Source organism: Panthera leo, chromosome C2 (genome assembly GCF_018350215.1).
Source record: "Panthera leo isolate Ple1 chromosome C2, P.leo_Ple1_pat1.1, whole genome shotgun sequence".
NCBI classification, from domain to species: Eukaryota; Metazoa; Chordata; class Mammalia; order Carnivora; family Felidae; genus Panthera; species Panthera leo.
This window is the reverse complement of record NC_056687.1, coordinates 69,763,639-69,783,436: the sequence shown is the minus strand read 5'-3', so window position 1 is coordinate 69,783,436 and position 19,798 is coordinate 69,763,639. Positions and strand designations below refer to the sequence as shown.

The 19,798-nt window shown below is 45.4% G+C and overlaps 1 protein-coding gene across 12 annotated transcripts in view; it reads right to left on the bottom strand.

The window, feature by feature from the left end:
• The window catches only part of KALRN (kalirin RhoGEF kinase), a 598,446-nt gene that overhangs the window by 115,498 nt on the left and 463,150 nt on the right, over positions 1–19,798 (bottom strand). For 7 of the 12 annotated variants that reach the window (XM_042954418.1, XM_042954419.1, XM_042954421.1 and 4 more), the window contains exon 1: positions 410–587. The exons of the other annotated variants lie outside the window; for them this stretch is intronic. In XM_042954418.1, the coding sequence (XP_042810352.1) occupies positions 410–497 (88 nt within the window). In that variant the 5' untranslated portion in view covers positions 498–587. Of the gene's footprint in view, positions 1–409; positions 588–19,798 lie in introns of those variants that run through there. 12 annotated transcript variants of the gene reach the window in all.

Below are 19,798 nucleotides of genomic sequence, written 5' to 3'. Positions count from 1 at the left end.
TAGTTCCTAGTGTAAAGACAAGTGTCAAATACATTCCTATAGCTAGGAGTCACTCGTTAATCCTTCCGCTTAGATCCATATGTAAATGAGATGAGGGAAGTGCGACTCGGCCACTACTGGGACGCACAGCTCCAGAGGGCCTCCTCCCCATCCCCCCGCATACCCCCCTCCCCCCCGGCAGGCTGGAGTCCTGACATCCAAAGTCGCTGACAAGTAAGTAACTGAGTTGCCAAACTGCAGCTCTGCCTCCGAGTCCGAACTTCCCCGCGAGCGAGCCCGCTTTCTGCTAGGGAAACTGACGCGACCCCCCTGGCCGGCCCTCCCATCCCCTCCCTCACGCCCGCCCACCCCACCGCCCCGCGGTCCCGGGCTTTGCTAAAAGAAGGCGAGAACGCAAACAGCTACTCACCTCTGCACGGGAGGCAACAGCAGCACTTGGCAGCAAAGAGCCACCCCCAAGAGGGACCTCGGGTGTAAGCGCGGTCGCCGCCCTTCATGCTGCCGCTCGACCCCAGCGCTCCGGCATGGCCCGGGCCGCCAGCAGAGGGTGGGAGCGCGGCGGGCAGGAAACTTCAGCGCCGCGGCCGCGAGCCAGTTCTCTCCCTCCTCCCGGCCGGCCCGCCCGCCGTCCTCTCCCCGCAGCGCGGCCGCCGCTGTTTCTGGGAGCCACAGCCACCTTGGGGAGGAGGGGCGGGGTGCCGGCCTGGAGGGAGGGCCTAAGGGGGCGGAGTTCCAAAGTCCAGCTGTTGGCCGGAGTCTCCGCCAGCGGCTCTGCTGTGACCCTGGGCGAGCACTGGGGGGGGGGCGGTCTGGGGTATACCCCCGCCTCCGGCACACAACAGGTGTTTCTCCTCGTGTGCAGCTTCCTCTCCTCAGCTTCGGTTTAACATATACAACCAGATGAGGCCAAGGAGGTGGGGCAGGAGCAGATTTAGAAGGCTCAAGACCCAATAATGCCTTTTCTCTAACAGATTCACCCTCTCCTTCCCCTCAGCCTGGGAAGGAGGACGTCCCCTCCGCATTGAAAACACCTTCACTTAACCCTCCCCTTTCCCTCCTTTCAATAGTGAATGCTAAAAATGATAATAGCGCGGGATTTTTTTCTAGGCTCCGCGCCCATAATGATGAAACCCAAAATTCAAAGCTGTTTTGTCGCCTGCTAACCGTTTGACTTTAGGCAAGTCCCTTCACTTTTTTGATAATCAAATTCCTCATTTAAAAAATAAAAGGAGAAAGAGTTCTTATGTTACAGGATTGCCAGTAGAATTTTAAAAGACATGTCCACGCAAATGCCTGTTAGATGTCTAAGAGTCCCATCCCTCCAACCACACCTAATGGGTCTACCATTTCTTTACTTATTTCCCTAAGCTTTTCCTTTAAAGATATTTTTCATATTTAAGGACATATATCCCTCACTCGCTCCGTGAAATCCACCTGGATCACATCCACTGGACCTTCCTATGAACCACTGTGTTTATCACTCACGGGTCATCTCACCCATCCCCTTGTGTCCAGATTTAGGAAAAAGGAATTTCTGGAGACATACAACACTCATAGAGAGGGCCCATTGATCAGAAAAAAGGGAGATCTGTGAGAGGAATCAAAAACAGAAGGTGATCACTCAGGTAACCAATTCCCACTTGCAAGAAAGACAGCCAGGGGACAAGCCTTTTAGAAGTGACTGGGATCTGGGGCTTCATTTCTCAATTTGAACCATGTTTAGATCCAATGCTGCAGCACCTGCCACATGGTTGGAACCCAGTAGATGCTCAGTAAATAACAGCAGCACCACTTAATGAGTAACAGTGGCTACCATGTATTGAGCATTTATTTGTGCCAAGCACTCTCCTAATTGCTTTGTACACATCAACTCATTTACACACACACACACACACACACACACACACACACACACACAAACACACACCCCTTAAAAGGAAGGGTCCTCTTTTATAACTGAGGAAGCTGCATGAACTATGATAAGGCTTTGATGGTTTGGGCCTAAAGAGAAACTCTAAAGAGCTTCACCCCATAGAAACAGTAGAACCTAGAGTCAGAATCTAACTTCTAGTTTTGCCACTGCCATTTCCTTGATAGCCTCTCCTGGCAAGGGTTATATAAGAATCCCATCGTTGAGCAGGAAATATGCCCCCGGTAATCCACATACAAAACAGAGAAATAAAAGTTCAAATTGCTCATGCACCCTGCACCCCAGATTCCTGATTCACTGATCATCCTATTGGTCAGTCTCATCTTGCCAGCCTGAATGACTTCAGGATCATAGTTACCCTGGATTCCAGTTCTGACCTGTGGCAACCAACACATACTGTTGTCTAGTTCTCTCTTAAGACAAAACCCACTTTGCTGTCCTTTCCAGTGCAGAGCAGATAATTGGCCAGGACCTCAGCCCTTCTAATAAAGTGAGCTTTATTTGCTTGTGATCCACTGCATGGGGCTATGATATGATAGTCTATATTTGGTCTATCTACCTAATCCACCTCTCTGGATACTTCTCAGGCATTCTGACAGAAATTGAAAGATGTTTCAAAATTGCTTGGTAAACACTTTTTCAGTTAAATCTTCCTTCTGGGCCTTTGTGTTCAGGTTACCTTGATCACTTTTCTGTCATAATCCTTTGCAAGAGGCTGATGACATCATCTTGCAGAAACTGGCTTGAGTTAGATGTTTGTGTGAGACCCAGCCTTTACTTCAGAAATCAGAGCATGAGTAGGCCCTAAAGTAGTCTTAGTCTCCAAGAAAAGAATCCATCAGACATATTTCTACTGGTCCTTATAACCCAGGATCCATCCTATTATCGACACAAAGATGTAAAACCATTAGGAACACCAACCCATCTTAAGTTGATAAAGTCAACACATCCAATGGAGATTCATTCTGGGGTTAGCACCAATAACTCAGTAACCAGTAACTGCCAGCCTCAGTACACCAGTGATGTCTACAACCTGACAAGAAAGTCTTGAACACAACTGAGACAGACTGATTGCAGACCTATTCAATGATTCAGCAAGTACTTACTGAATGCCTACTATGTGCCAGGCTCTGTTCTAGGTAGTGGGTCTACATTGGTGAACAAAACCAATCCCAGCCCTGTGGAGCCAGCTGTTAAGACAGACTCACCAAGAATGTGAAAGAAAAGGGAATCAACATCAGATACCTAAGTTTTTTTTTTAATTTTTTTTAATGTTTATTTTTTAGAGAGAGGCAGACTGCAAGCAGAGGGAGGGGCACAGAGAGAGAGGAAAACACAGAATCAGAAGTAGGCTCCAGGCTCTGAGCTGTCAGCACAGAGCCCAATGTGGGGCTCAACCCCACAAACCATGAGATCATGACCTGAGCTGAAGTTGGTTGCTTAACCGACTGAGCCACCCAGGCACCCCTCTGACCAAGTTATGAGTTGAGGGATTTAAGAAAATAGATGCCTGCTTCTTCTAAACTTCATCTATATGTTTTATGGCAATGTCCTCAGGACAATTTAAAGGGGATGGTAGGGAAATGGTTATTAAACACTGGTGTCTATAGAATCATCAGAGAAGCTTTCAAAAATTCTAGGCATTCATGTATGAAAAGCTCACAGCTAACATCATACTCAATGGTGAAAAACTAGAAGCTTTCCCCCTAATATCAAGAACAAGACAAAGATGTCCTCTCTCATCACTTTTATTCAACATAGTACCAGAAATCCTAGCCACAGCAATCAGACAAGAAAAAGAAATAAAAGGCATCCAAATTGGTAAGGAAGAAGTAAAAGTTTCATTATTTGCAGATGACATGATACTATATGTAGAAAACCCTGGAGACTCCACAAAAAAACTGCTAGAACTGACAAATGAATTTGGTAAGGTTGCAGGATACAAAATCAATATACAGATATCTGTTGCATTTCTATACACTAATAATGAAGTAGCAGAGAGAGAATTAAGAAAACAGCGTGATTTAGAATTGTTCCAAAAATACTGAAATACCTAGGAATAAACTTAACCAAAGAGGTAAAAAGGCCTGTGCTCTGAAAACTATAAAACATTAATAAAAGAAATGGAAGATGACACAAACAAATGGAAAGATATTCCATGCTCATGGATTGGGAAAACAAATATTGTTAAAATGTCCAAACTATCCAAAGCAATCCAGATTTAATATAATCCCTATCAAAATACCAATAGCATTTTTCACAGAACTGGAACAAATAATCCTAAAATTTTTAAGGAACCACAAAAGACCATGAATAGCCAAAGCAATCTTGAAAAAGAACAAAAAAACTGGAAGTATCACAACCCCAGATTTTAAGACATACTACAAAGCTGTAGTAATCAAAACAATATGGTAGTGACACAAAAATAGACACATAGATCAGTGGAACAGAATAGAAGCCCAGAAATAAACCTATGACTATATGGTCAATTAATCTTCAACAAAATAGGCAAGAATATACAATGGGAAAAAGACAGTCTCTTCAACAAATGATGAAATGGGAAAACTGGACAGCTACACGCAAAAATAAAATTGAACCACTTTCTTACACTATACACAAGAATAAACTCAAAATGGATTAAAGACCTAAATGTGAGACTTGAAACCATGCAAATCCTAGAGGAGAGCATAGGCAATAATTTCTTTGACATTGGCTGTAGCTACATTTTTCTAGATATGTCTCCTGAGGCAAGGGAAGCAAAAGCAAAAATAATCTATCGGGACTACATCAAAATAAAAAGCTTCTGGGGCAGCCGGGTGGTTCAGTCAGTTAAGCCTCTGACTCTCAGTTGTGGCTCAGGTCATGATCTCACCATTTGTGGGTCTGAGCCTCACATTGGGCTCTGTGCTGACAATTTGGGGCCTGCTTGGGATTCTTTCTCTCTGCCCTTCCCCTGCTTGTATCCTCTCTCAAAATAAATAAGTAAACTTAAAAAAAAAAAAAAGTTTCTGCACAGCAAAGGAAACAATCAACGAAATAAAGACAACCTACTGAATGGGAGAAGATATTTGCAAACAATATAACCAATAAGGGGTCAGTATCCAAAATATATAAAGAACTTCTATAACTCAACATCAAAAACCCCACAAATAATCCAATTAAAAATGGGCAGAAGTCATGAACAAACATTTCTCCAAATGAGACAGATGCCAACAGACACATGAAAAGATGTTCAACATCACTTATCATCAAGGAAATGTGAATCAAAAACATAATGAGATATCACCTCACAGCTGTCAGAATGGCTAAAAAGAAAAACACAAGAGGGGCTCCTGGGTGGCTCAGTCAGTTAAGTGTCCAACTCTTGATTTTGGCTCAGGTCATGATCTCACAGTTCATGGGTTCAAGTCCCACATAGGCCTCACTGCTGTCAGTGTGGAGCCTGCTGGAGATTCTCTCTCTCTCCCTCTCTTTCTGCCTCTCCCCACTCACACTCTTTCTCTTAAAATAGATACATGAACTTAAAAAAAGAAAAGAAAAACACAAGAAACAACAAGTATTGGAGAAAATGTGGAGAAAAAGGAACGCTGGTGCCTTGCTAGTGGGAATGCAAATTGGTGCAGCCAATGTGGAAAACAGTAAGGAGATTCCTCAAAAAATTAAAAAGTAAAAATACTGAGTAATTCCACCACTGGGTATTTACCCAAAGAATACAAAAACACTAATTCAAAAAAGATATATGCATCCCTATGTTTATAGCGGCATTATTTACAATAGCCAAATTATGGAAGCAGTCCAAGTGTCCATCGATAGATGGATGAATACAGAAGATGTGGTATCTGTGTATAGTGGAATATTACTCGGCCATAAGAAAGAATGAAATCTTGCCATTTGCAACAACATGAATGGATCTAGAGAGTAAAATGCTAAGTGAAATAAGTCAGAGAATGACACCATATGATTTCACTCATGTTGAATTTAAGAAACAAATGAACAAACAGCAAAATGAGGCAAACAAACAAAAAAACCCAGACTCTTAGCTGTAGAGGACAAAGGGATGATTACCAGAAGGGAGGTGGGGGGATGGGTGAAATAGGTGATGGTATTAAAGAGTTCATTTGCCATGATGAGCACTGGGTGTTGTAATAGAGTGCTGAATCACTATATTGTACACCTGAAAATAATATAATGCTGTATGTTAATTATACTGGAATTAAGATAAAAAAATTCTAGGCATTAGTTTTTTTTTGTTTTTGTTCTTTGTTCTTTGTTTTTAAGTCTCCACAGGTGATTCCAGGGCAGAACAAAATTTAAGAATTGATGCCCTAGGTCTTCCTCCCCCACCCCCTGGAGACTCGGATTAATTCACTCTTTTCACTTTTTTTTTTTTTTTTCCTAAAGAAAGGCAGACGGCCACATGCAGCGCCTCCTTTGGATGTGTCTGGAGTCTCAGAAGATTGACTGCCCTATGTTCTTCTACAATGGACTTGAGAGCTTCTTTAGAGATTCTAGCAGGGGGGGCACAGCTACTCATATACCCTTGACTGAAGAACAGGTCCTCCTCTATCAGGAAGGTCGTCTACTTCAACCAAGCACTCAGCTGTGGGAGGGATGCATGTGGAATGGTGAGGAAGGAAGGGGACACTGGCCTAGCCAGCCAGAACAGCCAAGAATCAACCCTGGTGATCAATGGGGTGACCGCAGCCAGATCGTCCTCAAATCCTCAGATTAATTCACTTTGGGTGCATCTAGGCATCAGTATTTTTTTTTAATTATTATTTTAGAGAAAGAGAGAGAGCAAGCAGGGTAGAGGGGCAGAGGGAGAGAGAGAGAAAATCTTAAGCAGACTCCACGCTCAGCAGGGAGCCTGATTCAGAGCTTGATCCCACGACCCTAGGATCATGACCTGAGCCGAAATCAAGAATCAGACACTCAACCTATTGAGCCATGCTGGTGCCCCTAAAGTTTTTGTTTTTGTTTTTTTTATTTTGAGAGACAGAGTGAGAGAGCACAAGCAGAGGAGGGCAGAGAGAGAGAGAGAGAGAGAGAGAGAGAGAGAGAATCCCAAGCAGGCCCAACACTATCAGCATGGAAGCCCAATGAGGGGCTCAAACCCATGAACCTGAGATCATGACCTGAGCCGAAATCAAGAGTTGGACACTTCGGCGACTGAGCCACCCAGGTGCCCCTCGGCATCAGTATTTTTAACAGTTCCCCAGGTGTTTGTAACATGCAGCATAGTTTGAGAACCAGTAATGTAGTAGTTTCCAGACTTGAGTGTGCCTCAGAATTACCTGGAGGGTGAGTAAAACGTGAATGATCTGGCTCCACTCCCAGAGTCTCTGATTCAGTAGGTCTGGAGTGGGGCCTGACGATCTGCATTTCTACAAGTTCCCAGGGGATGCTGATGTTGGTACAGGGGCCACACTTTGAGAATTAATAGCATAGAGAATTTCCCCCCATGTGTTTGCAACCTGTGCTCCCTTCTTTTTGTAATAGCATCTTGATTTTTCTTAGAGGAAGCAGCCCTTGTCCCTTCTCAGACCATGTTTTTGGGTAGAGCTGACATCATTCCCCGTCCACCTTCCACTTCAAGGATGGGCCTATGACCTGGGCTTTGCCAGTCAGTCAGTCAGTCACAGGGATTGGTTCAAATTTAACACATGACCCAATTTTAGCCAAGGAGCATAAATGGTGAGCACCTAGCAAGAAGTACAAGGAAGGCAGCAATCTCTTCTCACAAGATTTCTAAGTTGGTGGAATATTATTATTTTTTTATTATTTTTTTATGTATTTTATAATATAATTTATTGTCAAGTTGGTTTCCATACAACACCCAGTGTTCAGACCAACAAGTGTCCTCCTAAGTTGGTGGAATATTAACCTAAAGCAGCTGGAGACCATCTGCCCATAACCACATAGGAAGAAGCTGCCTGAGTCAACATGGAGGAGAGATATAACAGAGCTAGAGACAGAGATAGGAGAGACAGAGAGAAAGACAGACAAGTTGCGGAGAGGCTTGATATTACCTGAATAACTGGATACACTTTTTCCCACAGGCTTGCTGAGCCCTGGACTTTGCACACCCAGATAAACTCCTTTTTGCAGAAGACAGGTGAACATCTCTAATCTCTGGGTTTTCAAACACCTGTCCATCCACTCCCAAGGTGCAGGCTAAGAATCCCTGAGCTATAGCAATATCTTTAGAGTGTTCTTATTTCCAAACAGATGGCTGAGCCTCATTCTTATTTGGCAGAGTTTATTTGGCAGAGTTTATTTATTCTTATTTGGCAGCCTCTATCGTGAGGCCTCCTCCAAAGTCCATTTTGCACGAATTAGCCTTTCTACCTACCTGTGTGTCCGCTTTATGTCTCGTCTCCACTCTGCCCCCAGTGAACCCCAAAGAATTCCTGCTGGTCTCAACCTGCAGACATACTGGGCCCAGTACACCATAATGGGGGCCTGATACTAGAGACTGAAGGGACTGCCCTCTCCCCCATGTCAGCCACAGGCTGACACTGGACCATGACCTCAGGCATCTGCCTTTTCCACCAACAGACATATGTCCAATTTTTTCCTTTAGGCTTCTTCTCTTCAGATTTACAGGCATAGAGGTTTTCAAATTCATAGCACTTCCCCACATTTCTTAGTAAGAGCTCAGCGCAGAGACATAGGGAATAGCAACTGTGCCCCACCTCAGGCCTAGAGACCCCTGTGACAAGTACATGCACAACTTCTAGAAAACATGCCTGATCAGGCTTGGAGAGGGCTGCACCGGGGCTCCGGGTGAATGTGGAAACAGGCCCTGCTTTCCTCCCGCCCCCACCCCCAGAGAGTCCTGTGCCTGCCTTTTCCTCCCCCAGCAGCGACACTTCTAGCACCCATTCCGATGGATTCTGGAACTTCTGGATTCCGATCCAGATTCAGATTGATAGTTTTTTAAAGCTCCGCAGAAGATGTCAGTGTCCAGTCAGGGCTCAGAACCACAGACCTTGGGGCTCAAGGCCACCTACACCCTGGGACTACTTCCTCAACGGTTGATACAGAGTTTAGGGAGCAACGGGACTCAGATGTTTTCACTTTCTCAAACTCTGACAACTGGCGTCTTCACTCATTCTTCTGCGGCTTGTTACTTTCTCCAGTTGCTAATTGCAGGTCCCTATCCTCATCTTCCCTCTGTGGACTTCTGACCTGTGAACTGCCTGATTGCTGATGCCAGGGTGGCTCATAATTTTTCCCAAATTACCCATTCCTGGCTTCAGTGGATGACTGTGGCTTAAAACTCTAAGATTCTTACTGTTTATTTAACAAATGGTTGGTTTTTGAACATCTACTGTCTATGAGTCACCTAGCTAAACTGTATACAGGAATTTGGGAAATTTATGAGAAATATAAATTGAATAAGACATGTACCTTGAGCAAATATGAAAAACAAAAACAAAAACTGGGTGAGTTCTGGGAGAATCAGTTTGTTTAATTGTTTTGTGGCAGAAAAAGGAAACTGGAGACAGACCAGGACTGAGAATAGGTAGAGGTTTTGTCTTTAGGTGAAAAAGAGGAACTGAGATAATCATCATCAGTAACCAGAAACACTTCAGATTAGAGAATGGAGGTGGAAGGTGTGCTTTACTATATTTAATTTGAACTCCAGATATATCTTACAAAACTATACAGTGTCTGCATGGGTAACTATTCCCTGGCAATATGTGCTATTTTAATAGTAGTGTCTACAGAAAAGGCATGACTGCCAGCCTTATATGCAATACCCTCTTCCCCATTTAGTGTGGTCTAACCCCCCCACCTGGTGAAGGCTCCGAGACTCCAGTGATGAAACCATCACTGAGCTCATCTTATACGTGTAAATGGGTTCCTCTGTGCTTGCCCACCTGACACATGTCTGCCTCTTTCTTCTGACTCACTTACACTCAAGAACCTTAAGCCCCAGCATATCCCGTCAATCATCCTCTTTGTTTTCCCAGGAAGGAAGTCTCACCCATCACTCTCCCGTCTGAACCAGGCCCCAGGTGGGGGAGAGGTCTAAGCAGTATTGAGGAAGTCAGTGGCATTTCACTGAGGACCCAGGTGTCTCCCTAGAACAGCCAATGCTTCCTGTTCCATGGGGACAGGGAGGTAGAGCGGCGGGCAGCCAGGCCGGCTTCCTGAAGATCTGTGCTGAGCGGCTGCCTGTGCTCTGGAGGAGACAAGCTATTTATCAAAGTGAAAGATGCCTGATGCTGGAGTTGCTAAAAACAAACCCTTCCAGGTTTTATCTGCATCCAGAAATGCTTACTTGTAAGTAGGTCAAAGTGTTCCTGAAGTAGGGCAGTAACAAGTGCCAGTCTATCGCTGTGGCTGAGTTCCAGTTCAGGAAGGCTCACCATTGCCTTCACAGGACACTTCATGGGATGGCACTGGCACTTCGACGCGGTCCTCCCACCTCCCTGCCCCCGATGCAGGAGCAGCTGCTTGTAGACTCATGGCAGCCATGCAGAGGTTTCTCAGGCATCAAATGCAAAGTGGATTTTGCCTTGATGTAGCTCAGGTCAGTTTATTTATTTAAAAAAGTTTTTTAATGTTTATTTATTTTTGAGAGACAGAGCATCAGCAGGGGAGGGGCAGAGAGAAAGGGAGACACAGAATCCAAAGCAGGCTCCAGGCTCTGAGCTGTCGGCACAGAGCCCGACACGGGGCTTGAACTCACAAACTGTGAGACCATGACCTGAGCCTAAGTCGGACACTTAACCGACTGAGCCACCCAGGTGCTCCTTGGGTGAGTTTATTAAAGATTTGAATGATAAGAGGAATGCAGGAGACACTGCCCATCCTTATATTTCTGAGTTTTCAACCATTCCAAATAAATGAGATGTACTTGGCCCATGTGTCCCCAGAGAAGACTTCCCAGGAAACAGGAATGCGAAGACTTCTTCGGTCAAAACTCCTAACATCAGAACATTACTCCTTGTTCCCATCCTCGGGCTCCTGCTAAAGCTTACACCAGTTTCCACTACAGTTTTTAGGGGATGGGGAACATAATGAACCTGGGGCCTACATCTCACCAAGAACCAAGTAGGCCTTGCTCTCTTTTACTCTTTTAAAAGAAAGTGGGGGGTGGGGAGTGGGACTGGATGGCCCCTACATCTCCCTCTTCCTTCAACTGCATCCTTTGAGGGCTCCCAGATTGTTGGTCAATAACCACTGAGACATTTCTGGCCCATCCCATTGAGGAATGATACACCCACACCCACCCTGACACTCAAGGTCTCGCACTGCCCTCCATCACGCAGGTGGGCCCATCTCCACAGTGTGATCCGAATGCCTCCTTCAATGACCCGAGTTAATCATTGAAAGAGAATAGGTCACTGGCAGGTGCAAGCCAGGGAATAACTTTAATTTTCAGTTCAATTATTCTCAAATATGATCTCAACTCTCTGGGTCGAAGGTAAAAAAAAGAAGACAGGAATAAACCATTAGTTGGGGGGAAATCATAGAGCCAGACAGACTATTGTTAGTAGCTTGCGGAAAGGGCCTGGGATAGGCCAGGAATAGAAACTGAGGGAAAGGGGATACAGACTAGAGACAGTGTGGGGGCTTCTGCAGAACCTGTGGATGAAACTAGAAACAAAACCTTGTCCTTGTGAATAGCCCTGGCATGGATTCAGGCTGGAAAAGCCCTAGAGTCATCGCTATGGGGTTATCAGCATTGGGACAAAGGGCAGGCAGGGAGATGAACATTAATTGACCTCTAGTGAGGTGTACCTAGGTGGGGAAGTCTAATTCAAGGGAAGCAAGTACTGTTGCTCCTTTTTATTGACTTTCAGGATCTGGCCTAAGGTCATGAGCTAGTCAGGGGCTAAGCTGGGATTCAGACCCAGGTCTTTCACGTCAAGACTTGTAGTCTCTCCGCACCTGTTATCATTCACCTTATGGCCTGCTACATATGCTGCAAAGCCTCATGGTAGCCAAGCCATCCATGTTTCATTCTAAACCACCTATGTACACAACTGTATCACCAACTTTACAGTTTCTTTTATTTACTTATTTATTTTTTAATGTTTTTAATGTTTACTTTTGAGAGAGCCGGAGCATGAGTGGGGAGGGGAAGAGAGCAAGGGAGACAGAGAATCTGAAGCAGGCTCTGCACAGTGTGGGGCTTGAACCCTCGAACCGTGAGATCATGACCTGAGCCAAAGTCAGATGCTCAACTGACTGAGCCACCCAGGTGTCCCTCAACTTTACAGTTAAAACCACTCTTGGCATCTGGCTCGTTCAGTCGGTAGAGACTGCGACTCTTGATTTCGGGGCTGTGGGTTCGAGGCCCAGGTTGGGTGTAGAGATTACTTTTAAAAAATCTAAAATAAAAAAGTACTTTTACTTAATAACACTGCCACCTTTGAGTCTTCCAGCAACTCTGTAAGATAGGTATTTTTTTGTCAGCTTCCCTTTGCATAGATATGGAAACTAAGATAAAGTGACTCTCCCTAATTCCACACCCTGTCCTCTTCCTGGCCTGTCTCCCCGAGAGCCAAACCCTCGCCTGTTTCCTCAAAGATGTGCGAGTACATTTCTGAGAAAAATATGGGATGATTGCCTTAGGTTATCAAAGATGATTACCCGATATGGAAAGAAAAAACCAGACATCTTTAGAACTGGAGGGGATCCTACAGGTAATTCAGAAAGATAGGGATGAAGGTATGAATGACAGTAGGGAATAACCAGGAAAAAAGACAAGCCAGCAGAGAGCCTCAGAGTGCAATTCAGTTGCCTCTGAGCTGTGCCCAGAGAGCAGGGGACCAGGTCTCCCAAGCATGAGGGGCTTTGGGGCACCTGACGTAAAGCTGGATGGCTGGATGTTCTTAAATCCAAGGATGGTGAGGAGGATTTAAAACCACACACACAAATAATCACTGTAAACAAATGAAGGTTGTTGAAGTTAATCCAAGATGTTTTGTGCTGCCCCACGGATTCAGTAAAAGAGTACAGAAAAGTTACTAGGCTTTTATTAAACTGTACCTTAGGAAAGAAGTGTCTAACATTTTATATGAAAATTAAATTAGTCTGTTCTAGATAAGAATCAGGAGATGGAGCATGAGAGTTAGGACTGGTAGGTTTCAAGTGGGGGACTGGAGGAAGGAGACTAGCAGGAGGGATGGGTAGGAAGCATCTGGGTTTCAGCACTAAGTAAGAGGAATTTCTCACCATTAGAACTGTACTAAAATGCAGTAGGCTTCTTCTAGAAGTAATGAGCTCCCAGTCCTGGGGAGCACTCAAGTAATGCTTGGCTGAGTATCAGAGGCGTGTAGAATGGGGTCCCTATATTAGGGAAAGAGTGAATTGGAGGACCTTTATTGTGCTTTTCAATTCTAAGATTCCGAGAATCCATAAAAGCCTATGTTCTGAAGTGAAATGAAATCTAATCAAGGACTTTTATTCAATTATAAAAAGAAAAAATTTTAATTCTAATTTTTTATAATTCTGAAAAATGACTAGGACCTCCTTTTAGAATCTCTCCCAATGCATCTCCACTTGTCTTAAAACACACTTTTCTTCAAGAAGTATCAGCACTCAAGTTAGTTACATTTCTCATGCAAATGCATTATTTTTTGGTTTCAATTAATAAAAACAACCTTGCCATCATTTTTCACTGCAAACATACTATATTCAACTCTGTTACTCTTTTTTCATAAGTTTATTTCTTTATTTTGAGAGAGAGAGGGAGGGGAGGGGCAGAGAGTGAGGGAAAGAGAGGGAATCCCACGAAGGCACCATGCTGTCAGCGCAGGGCCTGATGTGGGGCTCGAGCCCACACGCCGAACCATAAGATCATGACCTGAGCCGAAACCATGAGTCATATGCTTACCCGCCTGAGCCACCCAGGTGCCCCTCAGCTATGTTACTCTTAAATACAATTTTGTGGGCTATAGTATGGAAAACTCTTCCCACTGCCATTCATCCTTCTCCGGGGTATAATTTTGTTCTAGAAGAAAATGAGTTCTGAATTCCAGGGTGGCTCCTCATAGCAGGTCAGTTACAGACACCCAAACAGAGTAGGAGTGTAGACCAGAGACTATAGTTTTAATATGTCACTTCATACCTGAAGGGAAATGTCTGGTGACAATTATTTTTTAGCTTCCCATGGTGAATCCCCATGGTAGGCATTATGGAGTCAACTAAAACCTGAAGTAGCTTCTCTTAATGCAGAATTACACTGAAAACTAAGAGAGAGACTTTTAGTGGACTCTCTAGTCCGCAGGCAGAAGGAAGCTTTTAGTCTCTGACAGCAGAGGGGATAGGAAAGGCTCATTTTGGTTCCTGGCAGCAGAAGGTGCAGGAAGTTCCCATCCCTGCAGAAAATCTGTTGGACAGCCTGGACCAGCTCCAGGATTAGGCCAGCCCCTATCAAGTCCCTAACTGGACCCAGTTCCACCTACGATCCACAGGGCTGGTCAGAGTTTTTCTGCTCTAGCCAGGGACACCAAGATCTTTCTAGTGGGCAAAGCACCCACAGGACAAAATCTGTCTGTTGCTACTACCTCTAGGGAAGGGAGCACATGAAGGCCAGAGGCGAAGGGAGAGTGAGAGAGCAGTATGCGTGGCCATCTCTCTCCAAATTCTCATCCAGCTAGATTGGTTGCATAAAGGGGAGCCTTGTCAGATGGAAGCTCAGTGAATTTGAGTACCTGTCACAAATGCCTTCAGACCTGGGAGGGTATAGAGCATACTTAAAGAGTGAGACCTTGGGAAATTGACAGACCTGCCTTCAAATCAAGGTCCTCCACTTGTGAGCTATGTGACTTCGGGCAAGTCACCTAATCTTTCTAAGACTGACCTTCCTTGTCTATAAAGTGAGAAAAGATTATTGTTACTCGTATTAAAGCACTAACCTAGAAACCTGGCCCATAGGAAGGCTCAATAAATGTCAGGTATTTTTATGACTTGACTACAAACTTAATGTAAGTCAATAGTATCACAGACTTGCTCAGCATCTTCAGGCTGCTGGTGAGGTGTATCTCCAGAGCCCAGGTTTTCTCCACTGTTCTAGACCTGCACACCACAGCCTGGGTAAGCTGTTCCTGAGGGCAGCTGGGTGATGATAGCAGAAATCATCAGGAGACCCTACAGGAGAGCACTCCCTGTGAATAAGCAATGGCCACTTTGGGCCCCTGCCCCTTTCCTCCAGGACATCTGCTCATAGGGCTCACCTCCTGGGCTAGGTTTTGCTAAGCAAAGAGGTGTTTCCTTATAGCTTCTCCAGGCACTCAGCTGGAGCCAGGAAGAAACTGGGTAGGAAAGGAAAAGGGACACAGAAGTCTTACATAGCTGGGTAGAGAAAAGCCTAGACAGGTTTTGGGTCCAAAGGCAGAAGCACCCAGGACCAACGCTTGTTTTTGGTTTTTTTTTTTTTTTTAAACACCATTTTAACCATTTTTAAGTATATAGTTCAGTAGCATTAAGTAACAACACTCCCTTGGTTGTGCAACCACCAGCACCATCCATCTCCAGGACTTTTCTCATCTTGCAAAACTGAAACTCTGTACCCATTAAACACTAACTCCCCATTCCTCCTCTCCTTCCAGCTGCTCACAACCACTATTCTTCTTTCTGTCTCAGGGAATTTGACTCTTCTAGGTACCTCCTATAACTGGAACCATCCAGTATTTGCTCTTTTGTGACTAGTTGAGTTCACACAACATAATGTCTCCAAAGTTTATTCATGTTGTATCATATGTTGGATTTTCCTTCTTTTTATATATTTTTAATTTTTTTAACATTTATTTATTTTTGAGAGACAGAGAATGAAAGAGAGTGAGTGGGGTAGGGGCAGGGAGAGAGTGAGAGAGAGAGAGAGAGAGAGAGAGAGAGAGAGAGAGAGAATCTGAAGCAGGCCTCAGGCTCTGAGCTGTCAGCACAGAGCCCAATGTGGGGCTCGAACTCCCAAACCGTGAGACCATGACCTGAGCTGAAGTCGGACGCTGAACCAACTGAACCATGCAGGTGCTCCCAGATTTTCCTTCTTTTTAAAGACTGGACAATACTCCATTCAATGTGTATGGAACATTTTATTTACCCATGCATCCACTGATGGACACCAGAGCTTCCATCTTTTGACCTTTGTGAATAGTGCTGCTCTGAATATGGGTGCGCAAGTAGCTCCTTGAGTCCCTGCTTTTGATTCTTTTGGGTGTATACCTGGATGTGGAATTCCTGGATCATATGGTAATTCTATGTTTAAGCTTTTAAGGGACCCCATACTGTTTTCCATAGCAGTTCACTATTTTACTTTCCCATGAGCAGTGCAGAAGGGTCCAATTTCTCCACATCCTCACCAATGCCTGTTATTTCCTATGCTTTTTAAAAAAATAATAGCCACCCTAATGGATATAAACCGGTATCTCATTGTAGTATTGATTTGCAGATCCCTAATTGTTAGTGATGTTGCCCATCTTTTCATCTTATTGGCCATTTGTATACCTTCTATGGAGAAATGTCTATTCGAGTCCTTTGCCTATTTTTAAATCAAATTGTTTTTTGTAGTTGTTGTGTTGTAGGAGTTCTTTATATAACTTGCGTATTAATCCCTCCCAATTCATCTTTAAAATCTCCTATGCCTGATAATTGGGAGTTGCTAAATCCATAAGGCAGTGACTCTCAATGCTCATGGAACAACAGAATTACCAAGGAACCAAAAAAAAAAAATACTGATGCCCAGGTAGTTATGAATTAATTGGTCTAGGGTGAGGTGTGAGGCATCAGTAGACTTTAAAAGTCTCCTCTGAGTGGTTCTAAAATGTACCCAGAGTTGAAACTGTTGCTACAAAGTCTTTGTCCCTTGGGAGGTGCTGCCCTCCACCACTTGCTGCTAAGAAAGTGAGAGGGGATAGATTAGGAAGAGGAATGATGAGGCCCCACAGGGTCCAACCCCAGTGAGAGTGTCAGGTGGCAGCAAAGAAATAAGAAAGGCAGGCCCCCCACTTTGTCACGCAGCCCTATCACCAGTCCTGCCACAGATATATTGGGAGAAACAACCAACCGCTATCTCCTGAGAAGGCACAGGAAGGAAAGACAAGAGAGGAGCCCAGAGCTACCTGGAAGCACCATAGGCAGTGTGGTGGAGAGCACTGGGCAAGGGGGTTGGAGCCTTGGTTCTACTCCAGCTTTGCCATCAACTTCCCTGTGGCTTCTGAAAAGTCATCTTGCTTTCCTGTGCCCAAGAGTGGCCCTAGAGGAAAGGAAACTGGACTAGTGCACTGTTTCTCAGACTTGGCTGTACCTTGGATTCACCCAAGGAGCATTTAAAAACATGGACCCTCAGGTCCCATTCTAGAGATTCTGAATCTAGTTGTTTTGGGTGAGGATTGGGCATTGTCATTCAGTAAAGCTTCCAGGGGATTCCATGCAGCCAGGGTTGAGAGCCTGGTCTAGTGGTTCTTCAAGTTCCCTTCTCAGTGTTAACATTCCAAGATTCTTCCACCTGCATATCTGGGGGGTGACAGTCATGGCCTGAGCACTCATCTGGCACTTAGCACATCATACAAACACTGCATATTTTCTCACAGTCCACAGAAGCACTGACCTGATGCTCTCTACAAAGGTTAAGAGGACCAGTTCCCTCCTAAGAATTGAAAAAGGAACAGATTTTGACCTCCAGTGATATTGGGTGAGGCCACCCTGTACTAGTCCACAACCCCCAGAGGAATGCTTCATTCTCAGTCCTGCTGTGCATAACTTGTAAGGTGAAGCGCCTGCTGGAGACACATCAGCTGGGAGGGGAAAAGGCCAGGGGGCCAGCAGGCAGCCCTCAGAATGGGGAGAAGGAACAGTTTATGGAGTTTCTGCTAAGAGGCCCTGGAGTGGGAGATGGCTTTCCAAACTGGGGTGTGTGCATGAGAGCACACGCTTTCAAATGAGGCTGTGTTAGGGCTGCTCCATGGAGGCCTGTCAGGAATTGGGCACCTGTGTATTCTGAGCCCACACAGGTGAGAGGGCAGTAAGAGCTCACAGGTGGCCATCTGAAGGCCCACCTACTTGGCCTATGCTTGGAGAGAGAGGAACCAGCCTACAAACCAACAGAGCCAAGTAAATGGGTGACAGGCACTGGTAGGATACTGCCTTTAAGAAGCCATGCCTGCTGGTGGAGTGCGCCAGAAAGTTCCATGCTGGTCTCCCTCTCCACTTTCTCTCTTGCTTCTATATTCCATCCCTCCTCCTTAGTGTCCATTTAGCAGTTGACCCTCCACTAATCCCTCTCCCTCTAGAGTTCTCACCCTGAATGCCTCTGGATCACAGATCCCCTCTGACTGCTCTCTGCCTCTCCACTGTGCGTTTGCTCCTGCCACAAGCGGTAGGGTCCCAGATGGTCAGGGGCAAGGAAGGCATGCATATCCTACCCAGCCACAGGCTGGAGAGGCTGGGCCTTTGTCAGAAAGTCTCAGCTCCTCTCTGCAAGGTAAGTCCTTCCTGATGAACAACGCACACCAGAGATCTATGACGAGTTAGCCCTCCCCAGCAAAGGAAGTGCCATCCTTGGTTTTGTCTCCAAAGATGGGGGTCTCTAGACTGGATATGTGGGAGTTGGTAGCTATTTTGCTGAAGAATCGATGGCAAAAAATGGAATAACTATCACTTATCATGACAACTACCACGCATCGCGTGCCAGGCACTGTTCTAAGTGTTTTGTGTATATTGCATCATTCACCCTCACACTTCTAGCCCCTTTGGGTCCCAGTTTCCCTTTGGTTAGACTTCAAACAGAACCACATTCCTGAGTTTCACCCATCTCTTCCTGGTACCACGAGTTTCTCCAGTGGACACTTCAAAGGACCGGGGAGCTGTATCTGCAATTACAAATTCCACACAATTTCCTGACACAGTTCCTCCTGTGTTCAGAGAAAAGGAGGGGGAGAAGCAAGCGATGGATGAACAGAGGGAAGGGGGCACGAGGGTGTGTGCGTGTGGAGGGAAGAGGGTCTTAGTTTCCAGTTTTCTTCTGATGGAAAAAAACCCAGGGACGCCCCTTGGGAGAGTTGGACAGCTCCAATAATGCAACCTGCTACTGCCATCTGGTGGTTGAAAGGAGGATGGCAGGTTTTAGAGGTGGACCGGATGTAATTCCAGCAGAATTAGCAACTTTTCAGAAATTTAATTAGCCTGCAGTACCTACCGAGAAGTCTGTAGCAGGTCTCTGTGGTGACCCTGGTGTCCCTGCCTCCCCAAAGGCCCCTACCCTCTTCCTATTTCACAAATACTCAGCATGGGTCTGCACAGAGGGCGCCCCCGACGGAGGTCATGTGACCAGTTAAGAAAAGAAGCTCAGAACCCCAGGAGAGCTCAGCGTCGCCTTCTGCGCCTCAGTTTACTCAATGTAAAATGAGTAACTCCAAAGCCCCTGCCAGCCTTGACTGTCAAAGTTAGAGGGTCTCATTCGAGAGTGAGCATGAAAGTCACAGGGGAGCTTGCTAAAACACAGACTGCTGGCCCCCACCCCAGCTATTCAGACCCAGTGGGTCTGGAGCAGAGTCTGAGTTTGCATTTCTAAGCGTTCCAGAGGGATATTGACCTTGCCAATCCTGAGACACCCCCCACCCCCGCCCCCCCTTGGAGAATCACTGTTCTAAGTAGTTCAGTCTCCTTGGTGGGAGGGGAAAAATGAATAAATAAGCAGAGAACTTATATAAAATGAATAACACAGAACTGTGTAAAACAGAAGCCTGGGCTCAAAGAACGTATCCATGAAGGCCCCATAAATGAGTGTCCTGTGCCCTGGCAGGGCTGAGGGGAGGGTCAAACCTAACTCAGCTATGCTAGCACTTGGGTGGGGGTGGGGGGCCAGGGAGCCCAAAGCAGCTCTGGAGCCTTCAGTGCAGAAGGGAG